The 21,983-nt window shown below is 43.4% G+C and overlaps 1 protein-coding gene and 1 pseudogene across 5 annotated transcripts in view; one reads left to right on the top strand and one right to left on the bottom strand.

Moving 5' to 3' along the window:
* The window catches only part of Ninl (ninein like), a 111,276-nt gene extending 89,903 nt beyond the window's left edge, over positions 1 to 21,373 (top strand). For all 5 annotated transcript variants that reach the window (XM_048348676.1, XM_048348677.1, XM_048348675.1 and 2 more), the window contains 7 exons: positions 5,507 to 5,611; positions 7,381 to 7,450; positions 13,486 to 13,644; positions 14,613 to 14,726; positions 15,665 to 15,835; positions 16,610 to 16,723; positions 20,208 to 21,373. In XM_048348676.1, coding sequence (XP_048204633.1) covers positions 5,507 to 5,611; positions 7,381 to 7,450; positions 13,486 to 13,644; positions 14,613 to 14,726; positions 15,665 to 15,835; positions 16,610 to 16,723; positions 20,208 to 20,399 — 925 coding nt within the window. In that variant the 3' untranslated portion in view covers positions 20,400 to 21,373. The remainder of the gene's footprint in view (positions 1 to 5,506; positions 5,612 to 7,380; positions 7,451 to 13,485; positions 13,645 to 14,612; positions 14,727 to 15,664; positions 15,836 to 16,609; positions 16,724 to 20,207) is intronic.
* LOC125353175 lies at positions 9,989 to 10,280 on the bottom strand (annotated as a pseudogene).
* Positions 21,374 to 21,983: the final 610 nt, after the last annotated feature.

Below are 21,983 nucleotides of genomic sequence, written 5' to 3' on the forward strand. Positions count from 1 at the left end.
CTGGAGATGGAGATTTTACCGGTACTTATACAGTCAGGTGAAATATGTGATACCACGTAGGCCAGGTCATGCTCCTTGTTTGCTTCATTTAATCCCAGACAGCATGCTTTGGAGATATCTACAGGCTGCAGGAGGTCTCTTCAGGCATAGGACATTTCCCAGAAGTGTGCATGGTCACAGGATGAGTGATGGGACTGGAATCCAGTCCAAGTGCCATCACATGCTCATTGTGGATCATGGGCATGTTACTTCTTTAGAGGAATACAGGTAGGCCTAAAAATGTGGCTCAGAGATAGTATGTGTGCACTGGGAGAGGCCACAGACCTAAGCAGATGGCTGCTTAGATCCTGGAATCTTCTTCCATTGTTCCCTTGGACTCCTCTCACTTTGAGTGCTATCCCTACTTGGTCCCCAGCCTGGGTACTGATGCTCTGAGTCCAGGTCTGAGTCTCAGAAGGCTGCATTTGTGCCATCTGCTGATTCATCTGCACAGCCTGGCATCACAGTCATTAGACAGTGTGTGCCCGGCAGCTGCTTTGTGCCAGGCTAAGGAGTGCGGATTACAGGAGAAATAATACAAGTGTTTCAAACTCTCAGCTGTTTGGGAACCCAGATTGGGTGGATGTCCCAGAGTTACAAAATAGGATATCCCCACATTTTAAGGATAAGGAATTTGAAGGCTATGCCTCTCAGTGGCTTACGTTTTTCAGGAATGTACATGTTTCTAGTGAAAGCCCAGGGGAATATGTAAAAACTATCGATGTAAACTCGATATGAACTCAAGGTAGGGGTTCCCTAGGAGGACTTTGATGAAGGCAAATTTAGGACTCATGGCAAAACAACCTTGAGGCTGTTGTGTCTGCTTCAGACACGAGAATGGCCTGACCCAGGCTACAGGTACTTGGTAAATGGGGAGACAGGGTGAAATGGACAGATGTGGGCTCTCATGTAAACATGGAGGAATTTCAGAGACCAAAATTCTGGGGCCTGATCATGAAACTGAGCTTTCTCATGTCAGAAAGTCAGGGGAGGGGAGAGGGCTGTTGTGGCTGAGGCCAGAATGGTGGCTACAGAGGTACAGGAGTTTGAGGCCCATATTGACAGAGGTTTTTCTAAGCAAGCTCTGGGGAAAGAACATTAGACATGGTTCAGGTACCATCAGTGGAAGTCCAGGGTGCCACCTGCTTAATGGGAGGAAATGGAGGGCATTTCTCTGTGTGTCAGGATCCTGTGATACTGCCTCTTACAAATAACCAGATCAGTGGAGAGATAGGAAGAGCCTCAAGAGGGAGGAAAACCACGGGGCTGGTGTTTTGGGAGAAAGCCTCTCTCCACTATATGCAGAGCCACTGAGGTGCTAGTTCAGACAAAGACAGGAGTCTAGAAGGAGTCCATGGGGCTCAGCAGCTTGGAGATGTCCCCTCTGTCCCCTTACTCCTTGCCCAATATTGTCCCCAGCCCTAACTCCTGCCCCAGCCAGTTTTGCTCCCAGCACCCTCGAGGGGCCCTTAGATACAATTGCCAGAACATCAGCCTTTCAGTCTTTCTAGATAAACATGCAGAACTACTTCTCCAAGCCCACCAGAGCCACAAGACCCTAGGCTGGGTGAGGGTCAGACATAGATCTTGAAGGCCCTGGTGAAGTTTGGGGCCTTTATCATAGAGAAAGCCAAGTTCAGAGAAAAGGACCAGTCAGTTAGGGTTTTATGAATCTGAGCTCACAGTGTAGAAAGCTGCAGGAAGATCCTGAACACTCCAGGGTCCAAGTGTGTCCATGTGACTCTATTCTATTTATATTCACGATCTCTTTTTCTGATTTATTTAAGAAAATTTCAGACATAATATCTTCTGCTAAATATCTCAGTATATTATTTTGTAAGAGCACAATCCTCCTATACACCTATGATACCTTTATCACACAAAAATTTTAACAATAGCCAAGCACATAGCTTTTCAGGAAGCTGAGATCAGAGGATTCCAGTTTGAAGCCAGCCAGGACAGGAAAATCCATGAGATTCTTGTCTCCAGTTAGCCAACAAAAAGCTGGACGTAAGGATGTGGCACAAGTGGCAGAGCACCAGCTTGAGTGAAAAAACTAAGGAACATTGCTTAAGACCTGAGCCCTGAGTTCAAGCCCCAGTACTGGCTTTTTAAAAAGAAGAAGAAAATTTTTTTTTCATTAGAAAAATTATTTTATTAATTATGTTCTATACATTATATTTAATAGCAGAATTTTAACTCTGATTCAAGATATATATCTATTTTTTCATAGTGAACAGAGGCAATTCATACAATGAACAAAATTTAAACACTTCTGTTTTAAATAAAGTCTCTCAAAAAATCTATACATATGTGTGTGAATATGTGAATATGAAAAATTTTAACATTGATATTCACTCTACAGTCTGATTTCAGCAACTGTCCCAATGTGTTCTTTATATTGTTCCTTGCCCTCCTGGATACAGTCAAGGATTATCCTAGGCACCTAGTTATCATATCTGTAATGTCCTTTAAGCTGAAAGTGTATTAGACTTCTACTTGGTAGGAAGGTATCAGTGAATATTGAACTTTATTTAGTCAGTCGTGGGGCTTGAACTCAGGGCCTGAGCACTGTCCTTGGCTTCTTTTTGCTCAAGGCTAGCACTCTACCACTTGAGCCACAGTGCCACTTCTGGCTTTTTCTGTATATGTGGTGCTGAGGAATCGAACCCAGAGTTTCATGCATGCTAGGCAAGCACTCTACCACTAGGCCACATTCCCAGCCCCTGAACTTTATTTTTATTATGGTAAAATGCATGTAACTTAAAACTAATTATTCTAGCCACTCTTGTGTATTATTCAATGACATTAAATATTCACAATGTCTTACATGTCCACCATTCACTTTCAAATTGGTTTCATTCATCCTAAACAGAAACTGAATCCATCAAGCAATAGCAGTTGTTAGTCTTTCGTTGAGTATTTTTTTTTTTTTTTTGGCCAGTCCTGGGCCTTGGACTCAGGGCCTGAGCACTGTCCCTGGCTTCTTCCCGCTCAAGGCTAGCACTCTGCCACTTGAGCCACAGCGCCGCTTCTGGCCGTTTTTCTGTATATGTGGTGCTGGGGAATCGAACCTAGGGCCTCGTGTATCCGAGGCAGGCACTCTTGCCACTAGGCTATATCCCCAGCCCCTCGTTGAGTATTTTGACATCAGTGTTCACAAAGATAGGATCTGTGGTTTTCTTGTGTTGGCTGTTTTTAGCATCAAGATGATGCTGACCTCTCTTCAGGTTTTTAGGAGGTTGAGAAAGGTTGGTGATAATTTTTCTCTAGTAATGTTTGATAGAAGATGCCAGTGAAACCCTATGCTTCTAAGCTCCTTGCTTTCAATGATTGATTCAATTGCTTGATTAGAGGTCTATTCAGATTTTCTTGTTCTATGTGAATCTATTTTGAGAGGTTATTTTAGGAACTTGGACACTGCCGTGTGTGTGTGTGTGTGTGTGTGTGTGTGTGTGTGTGTGTGTGTGTGTAATGCTGGAGGCTAAAACTCAGGGCCTTGTACATTCTAGGCAAGTGTTCTATCACTGCCCTCTACTCCTCGCCTAGATACTAACATTTTGAATGGCCTTTTTCCTCAGGTAATTAGAATGAGAGGAATTTCAGGTGCAGTTACAACTTGACTTTGCATAGTTTTCAGCCTGTCACCATTGAAGGTTTACCATTCCTGTTGATATCTTATGCCTGTCCAATTGGACCATGTTTTTACTTTGGAAGGAAATTCCTTTAATGAAATTCTGGTTGGATCGAGTTTCCTCAGTTTTTGCTTATCTGAAAAATGTCTCTTTTTTTGCCAGTCCTGGGGCTTGGACTCAGGGCCTGAGTACTGTCCCTGGCTTCTTTTTGCTCAAGGCTAGCACTCTGCCACTTGAGCCACAGCACCACTTTTGGCCATTTTCTGTATATGTGGTGCTGGGGAATTAAACCCAGGGCTTCATGTATACAAGGCAAGCACTCTTGCCACTAGGCCCTAGCCCCCCACTTTAAAAAAAAAAATTTATTGTCAAACTGATGTACAGACAGGTTACAGTTTCATACGTTAGGCATTGGATACATTTCTTGTACTGTTTGTTACCTCCTCCCTCCTTTTTTTTTTTTTCCTTGCTAGTCCTGGGGCTTGAACTCAGGGCCTGGGCACTGTCTTTAAGCTCTTTTTGCTCAAGGCTAGCACTCTACCACTTGAGCCACAGAGCCATTTCCAGCTTTTTCTGTGTATGTGGTACCAAGTAATCGAATCCAGGGCTTTGTATATGCTAGGCAAGCACTCTGCCAGTAAGCCATATTCCCAGCCTGTCTTAACATTTTTGAAAGACAATATTCTTCAAAACACAAATCCAGATTAGTTGTTACCTTCCCTTGGCCTTTTTCATATGTTCATTCAGTACAAGAAATTTCCTTGTTGTCTTTGAGCTGCTAGATCATCTTCCCCAATCTAATTGTTCCTTTGTATGTTTATTATCTGTTGCTACTCTGACAAGTGACCTTAAGCCCAGGGGCTTAACACAACATAGATTTATTATACAACATATTTGGAGGTTAGAAAAGTAGAATGGGTCTCACTTGAAATCAAGGTGCCACTGGGACTGCATTTCCTTCTGGAAATTCTAGAGGGAAAACCCCTTTTCTTGCCTCTTCCAGCTTCTAGGGACTGATGGCTTCTCCCATCTTTAAAGCCAGCAGTGGTGGGGCCTGCCCTTCCTTCATCACAGGACCCCAGTGCTGTGCTTTCTACCACTATCTTCCACTTTTAAGTATCTTGGTGATTACAGTAGGTCTGCACAGATAATCCAAAACAACTTGCCTAGATAATAAAAGAATACATTTCCCAAACAACTTGCCTAGAGAATAAAAGAATACATCCGTAGTGGGGAACTGGTTATAAACAATGCTGTTACCCTACAGAGGCTCTCAGGTTGTCAAAAGCAAAGGTGGTCCAGGAAGACTGGGTTTCACTCCTGCCTTTTCCCCTGACAAGTGTCTTTGAATTTCTGTAGGTATCTTCCTAGGTTGCTGTTTCCAAGATATTCCTTAGTGTGGGGTGGGTGAAACTTCCTGAGAATTATGCTGATGGATTTTGGTCTTTTGATTCCTTGTGCATCTTAACTCTGGGCTGCAGTTCACTGGTGGGGGTAAATATACTTTGCCAACCCTGAAGACTCATCCCAGAACTTGGAATAAGTTGCCAGTACTCTCACATTTTGGCAAAGGTTATGAGGTGCAAGGAAGAAGTTAGCTGTAAGCACAAAGTAAACAAGACCAAACTGCAGAATGCACTCCAGAACTGTGGCTGGAATTGAGTTTAGAAGCAGAGAAGCTTTTTGCCAGAGCTTGTTAACCACTGAGGAGGGTATAGTGTCCTTTGCCTGTTCCAGGGAGGGAATGGAGGCTGGTCTTCAGTGCTTTCACTGGGGAGCTGGGATCGGTGGTGCCAATTTTTCTCACCAGGCTTCTTCCATTTTTCACACAGAATCAAGTTTTGTAGGCTTTCTGAAGAAAACACTCTATTGCAAACTGACCTGAGAAAGCTTCAGCAGGAGCTGGAAACTTCAGAGAACACAAATGGCGCCCAGAGGTAAGGGGTGCCTCTGCAGTTCCACCCAGTCCTGTGAGGCTGTCTACAGTGAGCTTATCAGGCTTTGGATTAGAAAGTGGGAGATGTTCAAAGATTAGTCTTCATTCCAGGAAGCCCTGCGTGGATGGACTTGATCTGTGAGCAGATGTGGCAGGCAAGCGGCTGTGGTCTTCCACAGGCTGGCAGCCCATCTTAACTCCTGTGTCCCTTGGGCTCAAATGTGGAGGCCGAGAACATGTATGTGCCCACTGTCTCATGGTTGACATCCCATTTACAGGACATGGTTCATTTCACTGCTACAGAAATGTTTCATGTCATTCATAGGCTAGACACAGCAAGTGCTATTAAAGGGGTTGGAAATGTTGCTGGGGCCCTCTGGGCCAGTTCAGGCCTGATGGCTTCAGCTGTGCATTTCTCTAAGGTCCACTGTGAGTATTTCAAGGTCAGTGAGTCAGAGCTGGGAGTGAAGGCGGTGTCAGAACCTGAGTACTATGCAGGAGAGTATTGGGCTGGGGCCTCTCTTGAATGGAGATGGCATGACAGGAACCTGCACAGGAAGGGGAAAGAATGTGTGTCAGAGGAGTGTGGGTTTCTTCTGTCACCTCTAACTGTATCCACAGTTTGTCCCTTTTTTTTCTAGCTGTGAATTTAAGATCAGCTAAATGATAAAATGCTGAGGATGTGGCTCTGGTTTAATAGAACTGCTGCATTCACAGGGAAATGGTCAGATCTTGAACAAATAATGTTGAGCGAGACAAGCCTAGAGCACAGAGAACAAAGGCGCATGGTCTCCCTGATACGTGGTTGTTAGGGATGTGGGGGGCGGGGGAATCAGTAGAGACCGTGTCTGGAAAACAACAAACTTCTTTTCAAATGGTATATCCACATGTTTTGGTCAGCGACTTTACATTATATCTCTAAAACCAAACAATTAATAAGCATAAAAAGTCTAGGATAGACCTATCAGAGGTTCACAAGAGCTCAACAGCTACGTACATATGATTGTATAAGATGAGGCTAAGCAAAAAGAACTCCAAGAGATGGAAACAGGAGGATTTTATTATTGTCATTATGTTTTACGTGGTAGGTGAATTTCCTGTGGTGTACCCCAGGTGGTTACTGTATATGATTTTGGTACACTGGTATTGTACATATGCTTATCTGAACTAGGGAAGAGAAAGAAAAATGAGGGAGGGTGTAACAAAAATGTACTCACTGCCTTATTATGTAACTGTACCCACTCTGTACATCACCTTGTCAATAAAATTTAATAAAAAATAGAATTGCTGTGTTTAAAGTATAGAATCCAGAGTAGGAGTTAGTGTATTACCAAAAAATTCTGTAGAACTTGCAGAAGGAAATTACTTTTTCCTGGAGTGTGCTACCCTGCCAGGACCCCTTTGATTACATACCTCAGCTCATGTAAGGCATCTGGCTCTTGATAGCTCTGAGTATGAATAGTTCCATATTTTGAAAAAAATTGACATGACTGAGTAATTTCATAGAGGATGTGTTGTTACCGTACTATAAGTGTATTATCTCTCTGGAATCTAAAGTATTGCATATTCCCAAGCCCCATGATTTGGGATGGTGACTGTTATTTTTCCCCTTAAGTCAGCAGTGGCAACAATGATGTAGAGATGGGGCAGTCTCTTGCACAGTCCAGGGTGGTCATACTATCTGTCTTGTGACTGTAGGTTAAGTCACGGGTGCACAGAAAGTGAGGACCAGGAAGAAAATTGCTCTTTTTAATTTTTCTTTTTCTATAGGAAGGAAATCGAGGTTTTAAAGAGAGACAAGGAAAAGGCCTGCTTTGAAATGGAAAAACTCAACACACAGGTTAAGTATTGATACCTGGCATGAGGCTGGTGCTACTCTTCATTATTTTAAAATATAATCACCTTTACAGAAAAGAAGTAGAGAATGTTCTAGGAAAAAAATCTGACTGAGTTGAGTTTCCTCAATTGAAGCACATGGTCTAGAACTTTGGAACTTGCATGTGACATTGCTCTCCTGTCAGTCTGTGCCTGGCCATTGAAGGGTTTACATTTTCAAGATTGCAGGTGGTAACTGAATTGCATGTTACTTTATTTGAGTTTCTCTAATGTCTTCTTGTGATTTTAGTCAAATTCCCTGTTTTTTTTTTGTTTTTTGCTTTTTGTTTTTTGGCAAGAACAGTTCAGAAATAATGTGTCTCTAACTCCTTCAGGACATGATAATTTGTCTTATTGCTGGTGATGATCACTTTTGATCACTTGGGTACTGGGGTGTTATCTGGCACTCTCTACAGTCAAGATACTCTTCCCTGTGTAATTAATGAATGGTTTTATGAGAGGATTGTAACTTTGCTATTATGTAAATATCCTAGTTTCTCTCTCCTCTCTATCTCCCTCCTTTTTTGTCTTTTTCAGTGCAAGGGATTGAACCCAGGGCCTGTTCTTGCTAAGCAAGTACTTTACCACTGAGCTAAATAAGTGAATCATCTATGTCACTGATTAATTTATATCATGATCTGTTTATGCCATTATATTCTATCCAGTGGTTTATATTACCATCAGTATTAATTGTGATGCTCAAATTTTGGACAATGGGAGCCCTTCAGGATGACTTCTTTGTTCCTTGGACACATCTTAATCTTTTTATTTTTAACACTTAAAAAATTTTTTTGGCAGTACTGGAATTTGAACTCAGGGCCATATGCTTGCTAGGCAGTCATTCTACTTCTTGGTCCATGCCTCCATTTTCATGAGTGCTTCTTCTGGCCATTTCAAGATTCTTTCCCTTACCCCAGCCCTGATGTCATTCCTGGAGACCCAGCCATTTCTCCAAGAAGTGTTGGTTATGTGTACCATAGGATGGTCTTTGGAGACCAAGATGTGGCCACTTCATGTGCCTAGTGCTCCTTAGGTGTATAGCTTCCAGATGTGTGTACTCCCGCTCGTGCTTGCTCTCTCTCTCTCTCTCTCTCTTTCTCCCTCTTTCCCTCAGATGCTCTTACATGCTCTTGTATGTGTTTATATACATAAACACATTCATATAGTTTCAAGTGTATTTATTTAGATATATCTCAATAATTGAAGAATTCAAATACCTATTTGCAGTTGCCACCCAATATTTTTTTTCTTTTTCTATACTTGCAACTTATTTCTTCAACAGTGAAGTCTGTTTTCCATCATCCTCAATATTGCTTATTGTTAGACCAGTGTCCCCATGCCCCATAAATAAATGTCCTTTTCACTCATTGGGGCACTGATCACCCACTCTGGCTGTCTCTTTGCTTCTATATGCAGATGTCACCGGTAATTGGTCCCATTTAATAGCTTTTGGACTGAATTAGTAAGGATCAAGGACATGAACTAGAATGTGTCATCATTGTTGCTTTTCTTATTACAGTAATTTTTAAACAATTGATAAAAAATAAACTCATGCATATTTATGAGGTACCATGTAATATTTTGATACATGTATATGTTCTGTAATGTTTAAGTCATGGTACATTATTACCCATAACCTACTTTTGCAACTAGAATTTCTTACTTCATTCTTTTATATTTTAAAGTTTTATATTGATAATTTTAGACTTACATGTAAGCTGTAAGAAATATAGATAAATTAATTATGCACTTTGTTAGGTTTCTTCCATTAGTGTAATTTTGCTAACATAAGCCCCTGATTTAACTTCAGGATTTTATCATTACAGAAATGCAATTTGGTAGTGATTTAAAAAAAAATGAACATTGAGGGGCTGGGAATGTGGCTTAGTGGTAGAGTGCTTGCCTAGCATGCATGAAGCCCAGGGTTCAATTCCTCCATACCACATAAAAAGAAAATTCTGAAAGTGGTGCTGTGGCTCAAGTGGTAGAGTGAAAGCCTTGAGCAAAAAAGCAGCTCGGGGACTGTGCCCAGGCCCCGAGTTCAAGCCCCAGGACTGGCAAAGCAAAACAAAAAATGAACATTGGTATAATATTTGCTCATTAATAGTTAAGACTTGCCAGGTGCTGGTGGCTTATACCTGTACTCATAGCTACTCAGGAGGCTGGGATCTGGAGGATTATGATTTGAAGCCAGCCTATGCAGAAGAGTTAGTGGAACTCCATTACAGACAGGAGGCTTTTGCCTGTAGCCAAAGCTGAGGTAGAGGCATGGCTCAAGTGATAGAGGGCCAGCCAAGTGACTAGGGGACCTTAAGTTCAAGCTCCAGAACCAAGAAGAAAAAAAATAAGATATTTTGCAAAATACAGTATTATTATAGATTTTTTTTCTTTAGCAGTACAAGGGTTTGAACTAAAGCACTCTTACTGCAAACCATTCTTCCAGGCCTGATTTTTTTTTAAGGTTTCACATATTTATTATTCTTGCAGTAACCAAAGCAAAATCAGTTTAAAATGCCCAACTGTCAGCCTAGGCAGTATTGACGTTTCAGCTTGACTGGTTCATGGAAGAGCATAAATATCTGGGCATCTGGTGCAATTCCTTACAGACCCAGCTTGGTTCTCCTCCAGTGTCTTCTCTTGGAGTTGTATCTGATTTTGTTACCAGTTTTCATCCAAATCCACTGGGGAATGGGGCAATTTTGCTTTTATTTCTTGGCCAGAAACCGCTTGATTCTGAAAGTCTTGTGAGAAGACATGGTTAGAAGCACAGATAGGCGCAGTAACCACGATGGTGAACCCAGGCCTGATTTTTTGCTCATCATTTTTGAGGTAGGATTTCACTTCCTGGCATGAATCTTAGAGGAGTGATCCATTTATGTTAGGCTTCCCAGATGCTAGGATAACAGATATGGGCCACCAAGAAGGGATCTCACAAATGATTTTTTCTGCCCAGACTGGCCTTAAACCACATTCTCAACATTCTAAGCCTCCCAAGTTGCAAGTGCAGAAAAAGAAAAAAATATTGGGTGGCAACTGCAAATAGGTATTTGAATTCTTCAATTATTGAGATATATCTAAGTAAATACACTTGAAACTATATGAATGTGTTTATGTATGTAAACACATGAAGAGCACGTAAAAGCATCTGAGGGAGAGAAAGAGAGAGAGACAGAGAGAGAGAGTCTAAGCCACTAAAACCCAGAAAAAAGTTTTAATATTGATGGCTTACTATGGTATTTTTAACTTTTTGACATAAAAAAATAGGTACATACTTTTATGTATTTTGTATAAAACACAGTAAGAATTAATGATGGTCTAGGTAGTTCTTAGTAGTAAGCCCTATTTTACTTTTACCTAGTATAAATTATATTCCTTTTCAGGGTTTCATTAAGACTGGTAGTTAGACTGTGTTGCCAGATAATCATGCAAATCCTGAAAGCAGCACAGGAGAATAATCTTAGGGCACTTAAAACTCTTCTCATAAGGTACTAGTTCTATTGCGATCCCACTTTCAGGAAAATTTCACTATAATTATCTCTTGAATGCCTTGTTTCCAAACATAATTATACGGGGGAGGGGGCACAGTCCACAGCAGTAAACTCCCCTCCTTTTGTTGGACGCTTGGGGCTGGGGATTTTTCTCTGATCCTTTTCTTCTGCAAGAACTTGATGAGGCCAGGGATGTTGGGGACCCTTCACACTAAGTGGACCCACTTTATTAAATGCAGCACTATAACTCTCAAGGTAGCCTGGCTTCTGGCATTTGTCTTTATCATCCAACTTTGCCTAATGGTTTCTGATTGCAGCTTTCTGCCTCTGGCACACTGTGACTCTCATTTCCTGTCTCTCTCTCTCTGGTTTTCAGGCTTTGGTTTGCCCTGTGACTTTGGTTCTCTGATGGCTCTATGAAGAGTCAATGATTTTGCTTATCCAGCTTTTTTCTCATTGGGAGGTTGGGGGTGGTGATTTCTAAGCTTTTAGTGTGCTTGAAACCAGAAATTGTAGACAGTTGTAGAGACAAGGAACCTGCTTAGGTAACATGCTCTAATACCTGACCAGAAGCATGTCAAAAAGTCAGCTAGGCACCAGTATATCATGCCTGTAATCCTAGCTACTGAGGAGGCTGAAATCTTAGGATCATGGTTTGACTTTCCCAGAGGAAAGTCCTTGAGACTATGATCTCCAATTAGCCACTAAGAAGCTGGAAATAGAGGTGTGGCTCAAAATAGAGGTGTGGCTCAAATAGTACAGCCTTGCGTGAAAAAGAGACAACACCCAGATCCTAAGTTCAAGTCCTAGTACTAGCATGTGCACGCACACACATACACAGCAAAGACAAATAGAACATACTAGATTCAAGGAGGCTAACTCAGCAGCACTGAAAGGATGTCACTGGGCCAGTCGAAAAAATGAATGCATATGTGACATCAAGGTTTTGTTGTGCAAGAGCACAAGAAGGGCTAAGGTAGAGGAAGCATTGCATCTATGCCCGTGTATGTCCTCTGTATGCATGTTTGTGTACACATAGCAAGGAATGTGCTGAAGGTACTGTTGTGAATTCTTATAATGATCTATTCTTGCAGCTATTCTGTAAGTTTGACATTGTTTCCAAAGATTTTAAATATTAAAGATGAGAGGAAAATGGACTAGTCCATTTAGCTCAGGAGATAAAGGAATATTTTGTTCCTACTAATAAAATCAAAGCTGTCCCTAAAAGACATGGTGATATGTTTATTGATATAAAAAACAATTTTAAAAAAATTTCACAAAAAACATATTAAACATGAGCGGAAGTAGAGAAAGAAGAAGAAAAAAGGAGTAGGAGGAAATGGCAAAGAAAAAGAGAGGGAAAAGAGGATAGTTATCTCACTGACCAGAGCTGCCACAGGCTTGTAGTATTATTTGAAACATCTCTCAGTCCTGAGATTGTGGGGAAGGAATAAGGTAAGATTAATTCTCAGAGAAGAACTCCAGAAGAGTGTAGAGACTTGCTAACCTTGCAGGGAATCAAATTGAGAAAGCTTCAAGGTTTCATTATATACTTTTTTTTTTGCCAGTCCTAGGCTTGAACTCAGGGCCTGGGCACTGTCCCTGAGCTTCTTTTTGCTCAAGGCTAGCACTCTACCACTTGAGCCACAGTGCTACTTCTGGCTTTTTCTGTTTATGTGGTACTGGGAACTGAACGCAGGTGTTCATGCATGCTAGGCAAACACTCTTCCACTAAGCCACATTCCAAGTCCTCATTATATGCTTTTAAAACCCACAAAACTCTGCCAAGTTCTGGGCAGAGGTGTGTATGGCTGGCATTGCTGAGAGTGTGCTTCAGAGAACACCCTGCCCCACCTAGTGCTGCCACTCCTCCCTCCCCCAATGCTGATCCCTCTTTCCCCAAACTGACCCCTGTGGGAAAAGCAAATAAGCCCAGCTGGAATTTCCATGGTGGGGGAGGAAATATAAGGCCACCTTCCTAGCTGCCATTTCTGTGCCTAATGCCTTCCCTTCTACGCCTGAGCATTTGCTGAACCTTCTACTAGGCAGTGACTATTGAAAAAAAGCTAGACACAATTTAGAGACACACAGCCCCCATTAAGTTCTGGATTTGTATGTTCAATTATAGAACAGAGTACATTTTGAGGAGCTTTTCATGCCTCAATTTTAGCGAAGTTTAAAAAATTTAAATTGCTTGAAAAACCTTAGAAATAACTATTGATGATGAGAGACCTAAAAGGTCTCTAGACCATTGCTCAGTGTATTTTCTTAGAAGCAGAGCAGGGTTCTGATCCTCATTTTCCATCCTTGCAGGAAGTCAAGGGCCTCCACTCACTTGATACCAGGATCTCCTCCCATCCCCATCTGTGACAACCCAAATTGTCCCTAAAAGTTGCCAAATGCTTCCAGGAGAACAAAATAGTGCCTGATTGGGACACTGGAATAATCTCAGTGGAACTACTGTTTTAAAAGCATTATTTGTCAGTCAGTGATTTTACCCTTTTTACTGTAGATCCAGAACTACAAGGATGAATTGTCACAGCTCAACTGCAGGGTCCTTCAGCTGGAAGGGGACCCTTCTACCCAGCAGGCCCGGAAGGAGAAACGCCATGCTGCCATGCAGCTGCTAATGCAGAGGCTGGAGGAGGCTGGCCGGAGGGAGGAGCAGCAGGTGAGGAGGGGAAGGGCAGCTGGGTTTAGGACCAAGGCATTAGGGACCCAGATACTAACAGGTCACGAAAAGCCGTAGGGTCCTGGAGGTGGGCCACCCCAGCACTGAGAAGGGATTCAGGAGGCCTAGAGAAGTGAGTGGACTTTTGAAGTGTTGACATATCTCCAGGATCTAGAAAAAGCAGCATGAAGTTAAATACAGATGATAGAATAGTAAATCACTACAATTGTCCATATGCTTTGACTTCATAATTTTTCTTAAAGGACTTGCACCTAAGAACATTTTGAAAAGATTTAAGTGAACATTATTTTTGTTTCAGTGCTATCTATCTATCTGTCTGTCTGTCTGTCTATCTGTCTACCTACTTATCTTTTTTGGTCATGGGGCTTGAACTTGGGGCCTAGTGCTGTCCCTAAGCTTTTTTGTTCAAGGCTAGCACTCTACCAATTTGAGCCACAGCTTCACTTCTGGTTTTCTGGTGGTTGATTGGAGATAAGAGTCTCATGTACTTTTCTAACTGGGCTGGCTCCAAACTGTGATCCTCAGATCTCAACTTCCTGAATAGCTAGGATTACAGATGTGAGCCACCAGCGCCTGGCTGTAGTGCTATTTATAATACCAAAATAGAACTTGAATTGGTTTGAATCATCAACATTAAGGCAATGAGTGCATTAGAGTACAGCCATTAAAAACCTAGTTCTCAATAACATTGAGTGTCCAAGGGGAAATTGTCCAGGACAGTCAGGAAGAAAGCAGTGCACAGGGTGCCATATTTGTATTCTCATGTCAGCCTCTTGATAAACATGTTCTGTGCAAAGAGGGGCATGGAATCATGACAGTACATCAGACATGGGCCCCAGGCTCATAAGTGGTTTACATTTTGTGATTTATTCTCTGAAGCTTCTGTATTGTATGTATCAGGCTGTTGAAATATTTCTTAGACCTGAGAAATTGTATTTTAAAAACAGGGTAACCACATCCAGAAACTTGAAGCTGAACTCGAACACATGAATCAGGAATGTCAGAACCTGCGGTTGTCACAGTCAGAACTGACGGAAAGACTTGAAGAAACTCAAGACCAGGTGGGTAGATGGAGTGGCTGCAGGCACTTAATCCAGTCCCATCCCAGGTGGTGTGTCAACAACATGCTGACAGCGTTGCTGTGCCTAGTTATCCCCGAGAGGTTATTGGACTAGTGAGAGGTCACCCAGCTTGTCAGGCACTAACCAGGCCCAATTGCCTTCCTTTTCTCTTGACCATGGGGTCATATCACACCTGCCTCAGAAGGAACCCCTGATAGTGCTGTGACTCCTACTCCTGTCTATGAAGTTGCAGAGGTTTATCAGATTGAAGTAGTCAGTTCTTTGGATCCCAAGTATATTTTAGATGAAAACTCCAAAGTCAGATGGATTAAAATTGTGTTTAGATCTTCCCATTCATTGCTTAATCAAAGCTGTTGGGTCTCCCAGCTCTGGGGCTTCTCTCCATAGAGTCGGTACTCTACTTTTGCTTTCAGCAAGCTTGCTGCTTTACTACAAAGTGAAACAAAACAACAAGTTATTGGCTAAATTACCTGTAGTTTAGTAACAATGTGTATTCATGCACTGGGCTCTGAGCACCCTACTCTGTGGTTGAGGACCCAGAGGTTGCAGTAATCACACTCAGGAACCAAGGACATAGCTTCATCTTTGACATGTGAAGGCCCCACAGAGTAGGAAATGACCACATGCAGCTCACATAGTTTATGCTTCACTTGGTCCTGTGGAGGGGTCTGGGAGGGACAGAATCTGATCATCCTGTAGATCTGTGAAGTCCCTGCACTGACCCGAGCTAGGCTCTGGGTCCCTGGGTACCACTGTACCTTCAGGGGTCACAATACCACAGAGGAGGAAGTGAGGTCTACTGCCTTGAGAGAGGGGTGGCATTAAGGTCAGAGTGTAGCTCACCAGCACCTTTGCTAGGTCTCCTGATGACTCTAGACACTCACTTCTACCAAAACTGTTGTCCATCTGAGGTGTAGTTGTACAGTGCCCACCTGAGGCTAGAGGCAGCACAAGGGCAGCATGCGCAGAAGGTCCAGCGTCTGCAGGAACAGATGGGCCAGCTGGTGCCTGGGGCCCATGTGTCAGAGCTGCAGCACCTGCTCAGCCTCCAGAAAGAGGAGGCTGGGAGAAAATTGGATGCACAACGGGTGAGTGGGGTTGCTTCAAGCTGGTTGGGTAAACAGAGGGCCCTGAGGGCCAGCTGATGGGATGGGGAAGTTGTAGGATCCTAGTCCTTGAGACAAAGATGAGGAGAGTTCAGGGATAGGAGGTTAGGATGGGAGGAACCAGCTGACCCTGAAGCCATACAGCTCAGGTTTCCTATGACCTGGTCTGTCATTAGGTTGCATCACTATAGAGAAACCTAACTTGGGGATCCTCAATACACAACACAGTTAGGGAGACTTGCTTGTGTGAGTTGTTTCAAATTAAAATCCCAGGTCAGTTCTTTGAGGACAAAGCAGGCTAAATATTCTCCCTGATCTACAGAATGATAGTCACTTTATGGCTTGTGACAAACAGTTCTAAATTGAATGTGGCACATATAACCAAATTTCTAAACTAGCTATGCCTCTCATGTAGCTGGAATTCTGTGCAGAAGAAAAATCACTCTGTGACACTCACATTTGTGCATTTTAGCCAAGTTCCACTTTATTATAAATGAATCCTCGAAGGATTCTTTTTTAAAGTAAACATTGGGCTGGAAATATGGCCTAGAGTGCTTGCCTTATACACATGAAGCCCTGGGTTCGATTCCTCAGCACCACATATATAGGAAACGGCCACAAGTGGCGTTGTGGCTCAAATGGCAGAGTGCTAGCTTTAAGCAAAAAGCAGCCAGGGACAGTGCTCAGGCCCTGAGTTCAAGGCTGACCAAAAATAAATAAATAAAGTAAACATTGTTATGTCACCTTTGGTGTCAGGAAGAACACCGGCAGCAGCTGAGAGCCAGGGAAGAGCAGATGAGAGAGGCAGAGATGCGGCTGCAGAACATGGAATGGCTCCTGCGGGAGAAGGTGGAGGAGCTGAGAGGCCAGGTGAGTGCCAATGGCCCCTCCATGCGTCCTTCTCTCCCTCCCACTTGCCTGCACAGCAGCTGGCACAGAGAAGCCAGGGGGTCCCAGGCCCTCAGGTTATTTTCACCTTTAGATTCCTCTAACCTTCACCAGAAAAAAGTACAAATGTTTTCAGGTTAATAATAAAAAGGAACCCATAGACGACTGATTTTCCTACATACATATCTCATACTGTACTCAAGCATCATGTGCATTATCTTTGGGGAATTGTTTAAGGTGACTTTGGTCTGTGTTGGTGGTACTGGGGTTTGAACTCACTTCCTCAGTCTTGTAAGGTAATTACCATTAGAGCCAAGCTCCATGCCTTTTTTGTCTTATTTTTCAGATAAAGTATTTGGCCCACTTACTTGGTCTTGTATTATTTCTGGGCCAGCCTAGGACTGCAAGTCTCCTACCTACACCTCCCACAAAGCTGGGGTCATAGGCATCCATTACTATGCAGGGTTGTGGAGCTTTTTTTTTTTTTTGGCCAGTCCTGTGGCTTGAACTTAGGGCTTGAGCACTTGTCCCTGAGCTTCTTTTTGCTCAAGACTAGCACTCTACCACTTGAGCCACAGTACCACTTGTAGCTCTTTCTGTTTATGTGGTGCTGAGGAATCGAACCCAGGGCTAGGCAAGCTTTCTACTGTTGTGCCACATTGCTAGCCCTGCAAGTTTTTCTTTTCTTTTCTTTTTTTTTTTATGGTCCTGGGGCTTGAATTCAGGACATGGGCACTACCCCTAAACCTCTTTGTGCTCAGGGTTAGCACTCTACCACTTGAGCCACAGCACAACTTCTGTCTTTTTCTGAGTGGTTTATTGGAGAAAAGAGACTCATGGACTTTGCTTTTCTGGCTCAGCTGGCCTCAAATTACAATCCTCAGCTCTCAGCCTCCTGAGGATTACTCTCCTAGGATTGTACGCATGAGCTACCGGTGCCCAGCTACAGGGTTTATTTTTTATCCCTGTTTTTTTTATGCTAGTACTGGGGCTTGAACTCAGAGCCTCATACTCTTATTCTTTCATAGCTAGTGCTCTACCACTTGAGCTACACTTCTAGCTTTTTGCTGACTAATTAGAATAAGACTGTTGGATTTGTCTTTTAAGGCTGCCTTTGAACCTTCATTCTCAGCTATCAGCCTCCTGAGTAGCTAGGATTATAGGTGTGAACCACCATGAGACAGTCTTGTTAACTTTTTGCTTAGTGCCTTTCTAAAACTGTACCTGCTGGGTGCTAGTGGCTCATGTCTGTAATCCTAGTTGAAATCCTAGCTACTCAGGAAGCTGAGATCTGATGATCAAGGTTCAAAGCCAGCCCAGGCAGGAAACTGAAAGGTTTTTGTTTGTTTTGTCAGTTGTAAAGCTCAACTCAGGGCCTGGGAGCTGTCTCTGATCTATTTTGCTTAATTAAGGCTAGTGCTCTACCACTTTGAGCCACAGTGCCACTTCCAATTTCCTTATGATTAACTGGAGAATAGTCTCACAGCCTTTCTTACTTTGGGTTGGCTTTGAACTGATCTCAGCCTCAGATCTCAGCCTCCTTGATAGCTAGAATTATAGGTGTGAGCCATGAGTCCCTGGCTCTGTGAAACTCTGATCTCCAATTAACCATCAGAAAACCCAAAATGAAGCTGTGGCTCAGTGGTAAACCACACTAACCTTGAGCAAAGGAGCTCAGAGACAGCGCCCCAGCCCTATTGAACCCCACAACTGACCAAGAAAAAAAACCAACAAACCCTGCAATCCTTCTGCCTGCCTCCTGTGTTTATGGCATGGGCTCAAAATCTTGAGATGGTTCACACCATCTTAGAAAGTACATCATTCATATATTTGTTGGTTGCTTCAGGTATGTAGCAGACACTCCTAGAACTTACTCTTGGCAGAAGCACAGCTGTAGGCAGATCCTGAGGTGGACAGCCTTCTGAGCTACCGTATGACCCGCCCTCCTGTGTGGAACTCTTCCTCTGTAACTGGGGCAGTGACGCTCCTAGCTCACCCTATTTGTCCCCTGGCATTCAAAACCTTCATTCTGTTTGAATCCTTTCTAACTCCCTGCGTACCTGCCCTCCTGCCATCTTCCCTTCTGCTCCCTCAGCGCTCCCATGTCTCCTCCTGCAGGCTCCCTCCTTGCTTCCTTCTTCTGACTTCCAGCTCCTCTAACCTCTCAGCTGCCTCACATGCCCAGGGGGCTGCTCATGCTCTCTCAAATGTCCCACCTGTCACCATCCCATGTCCTCATCTTCTACCTCCTCCAGGGCTGCCCACTCCACAGCTGCCTCCTGCAGCCTTACTGCACCAAGGCACAGACCTTTCACACTTCTCACCCTCCCTCAGCCCATCACTCCAACCCACCTCTTGTGAATACCCTTCCATTTGTCACCTGCCTGCCGCCTCTCTTCCTGCCACAGGCTCAGGTCTAAGACCTTGGGGCCATGGCTGAACCCACCACCATCAGGTGTCCACAGATATTCTATAGTGCTACTTTCCAAGCTGGCACCAAACCCCAAACACCTCCTACCTCATCCTCTCTTTCCTCACAGGTTTCCTGCCTAATCTGCACTGGAGCTCTCTCCTCTTCTTAAGACATTGAGTCTCTCATGCCTCTTGAGTAAAGGCAGTTTGGACAATGATCTCGAAAGTTTTCCTACTCTGGCCCTTTCCTGTGACCCTCCCTGCCTTAGAACATTTGACTTCTCATCTGCCTCCCGTACCATCTCCCTCCAGTCACAGTGCACCCTAAGCACATGCCAGCCACAGGGCCTTTTGTTTGTCCTGCTCCTTACTGTGTTTACACCCAGCCTTGCCTCATTCCCTGGCTTATTCATAATCTGTTTGAATGTCCTTAGAGGTTCCCCTCTGGACCCGTCCCAGCCATCTATCCTGATGGGTTCCTGCCTATGTTTACTCTGCCCTTTCTGCTAGAATGTGTGCTCCACAAGAGTAAGGATTTTGCCAGCGTTGTGGGCACACAGGAGCATCTGTACCACTTGCCAAATGAGCGAATTCTGTGTAGACATGTGAAGCCTAGTGCTTACATCCATGGGGTCTTGAACAAGGTCACGGTGAGGGCTGCCAGCCAGAGTGGTTAGGGACACCCACTGGTACGGCTAAGCAGCTCACACACCTGGCTCCAAGGCAGTTTCAGGGCCTCTGTGTGGCACCACGGCAACAGAGCAGAGAAAAACCAACCATTTTTGGTACCTCCAAGATTGTTGTTTTACATTGCACTTGGAAGACTCTTGATCTTCATTGTGTGGCCAGAAATCATTCTCATCAAATTTTTATATTTTCTTTGCCACACAGTTGCAGATTCTCAAGTTTCCTCTCATACCTGGGAACAAACATTGCTCTGTGTCAGAGCCTTGGGAACCAGACCAGGCTGGGGCAGGAGAGGAGGTTGGTGGGCTGACCGCATGGCAGTTCTGCACCCGATTCACAGTAATATGGGGCTTTCTCTGCTTTCCAGTTTGAAAAGAACAGCAAGTCTGACTTGCTGCTCAAGGAGCTTTATGTGGAAAACGCTCACCTCATGAAAGCTCTTCAGGCCACAGAGGAGAAGCAACTGTGCGCCGAGAGGAAAAGCCGCATCTTGGAAGAAAAAGTTCGAGCTCTTAACAAACTCATCAGTAAGATTGCGCCAGCATCCCTCTCTGTATAGACGGCTAGTTTTCCTCAAGTTCACACTAAGGAAAATACCTTAGAATTAAGCCACTCTGATGCCATAACTTTCTGTTCATTAGCTATGCACCTGTGGACCCATGAGGACTATGACTTTTTTCTTTGACTCACAACTATATGCCAGAGGATGGCAAGTAGATATGTATAATGAACTGTTTTATTGGTGGTTCTAGTAGTAGAGTGAACTCAGGGCCTTTGGCATGCTAGGCTGGTGTTCTGCCTGCCACATCCCCAGCCCCTCTTGGCACTGGTTATTTTTGAGGTAGAGATTTGCTTCATGTGCCAGCTGGCCTGGCTGGGGTCCTCCTACTTGTGCTTTCCCTTGTCAATGGGGAAAACAGGTATGTACCACTGTGCCTAGCCCTTGGTTCAGACAGAATCCTGGGAACTTTTTTGTCTGGGCTGGCCTCAAATCATGATCATCCAGATCTCTGCTTCCAAGTAGCTAGGATTACAGACTTGAACCACCATGCCCAGCTTAAATTCTCAATTTTGATACTTACTATTGAGACAGAATCTGGGGCTCTCAACAAACAACATCTGAGAGCAAGTGGTTAAATACGTGCAGTGTGATAAACTGGAAACATTAAAATGCAGAATCAAGGTTCACTGTTTAAATCATTGAAACTCTAGATGGTGGTTCTAACACACATTCCAGAAAGATTTCCCTTGCTGGGAACTACCAGCTGCTATGGTGGGAGGGGGAATCTCTGTGTAGAACTTAACTAAGGTCATGGACTCAGGGATGGTGGTGTTTATTGCGAATGCAATTTTCTCATTGAAATGTCATCACACTGGAAATGTGTATATGTACATTAAGCATAATGTACATTTGTACTATAAGGTATAGTTTTATATCTAAAATATACTTTATGGATAGCCATTTGGTTTGTCAGAATGTACTACTGCAATGAGTCACTGTATTTGCAATAAATTCTTTTCTACTAAAACTGACTTCTAAGTTTTGTAGCTTTTTTTTTTTTTTTTTTTTTGGCCAGTCCTGGGCCTTGGACTCAAAGCCTGAGCACTGTCCCTGGCTTCTTTTTGCTCAAGGCTAGCACTCTGCCACTTGAGCCACAGTGCCACCTCTGGCCATTTTCTGTATATGTGGTGCTGGGGAATCGAACCCAGGGCTTCATGTATAGGAGGCAAGCACTCTTGCCACTAGGCCATATTCCCAGCCCCAGCTTTTTAAAATTATTTCAAAATAAAGAAATTAATAGAAGTAATATGTGTCAATTACATGTGTTTAAAATGAGATTTTGCTACAGGCTTGTAGAGAGGTAGAGAGCCACTGAGTAATCCTTGATCTCCTGCTTCTCCCTGGGGCAGTCACTAACCTGAGCCTGGTATACCTCCTCCCATCTGTTCTAGCATTTACTGTGCTTGCCTGTAGGAGAAAAACTTGACAGCACTTTAGAAAGACCCAAAAGACTGGAGTAGACAGAAGCATCAGCTCTGAAGATTTAACAACACAAAGCTCACTGATTACTTAGGTCATGGGTAAATGTAATGTTAATAGAAATACAAATATGTTCACTATGCCAGTCAATCTCTCATACCA

This window comes from Perognathus longimembris, chromosome 6 (genome assembly GCF_023159225.1).
Source record: "Perognathus longimembris pacificus isolate PPM17 chromosome 6, ASM2315922v1, whole genome shotgun sequence".
Classification (NCBI taxonomy): Eukaryota; Metazoa; Chordata; class Mammalia; order Rodentia; family Heteromyidae; genus Perognathus; species Perognathus longimembris.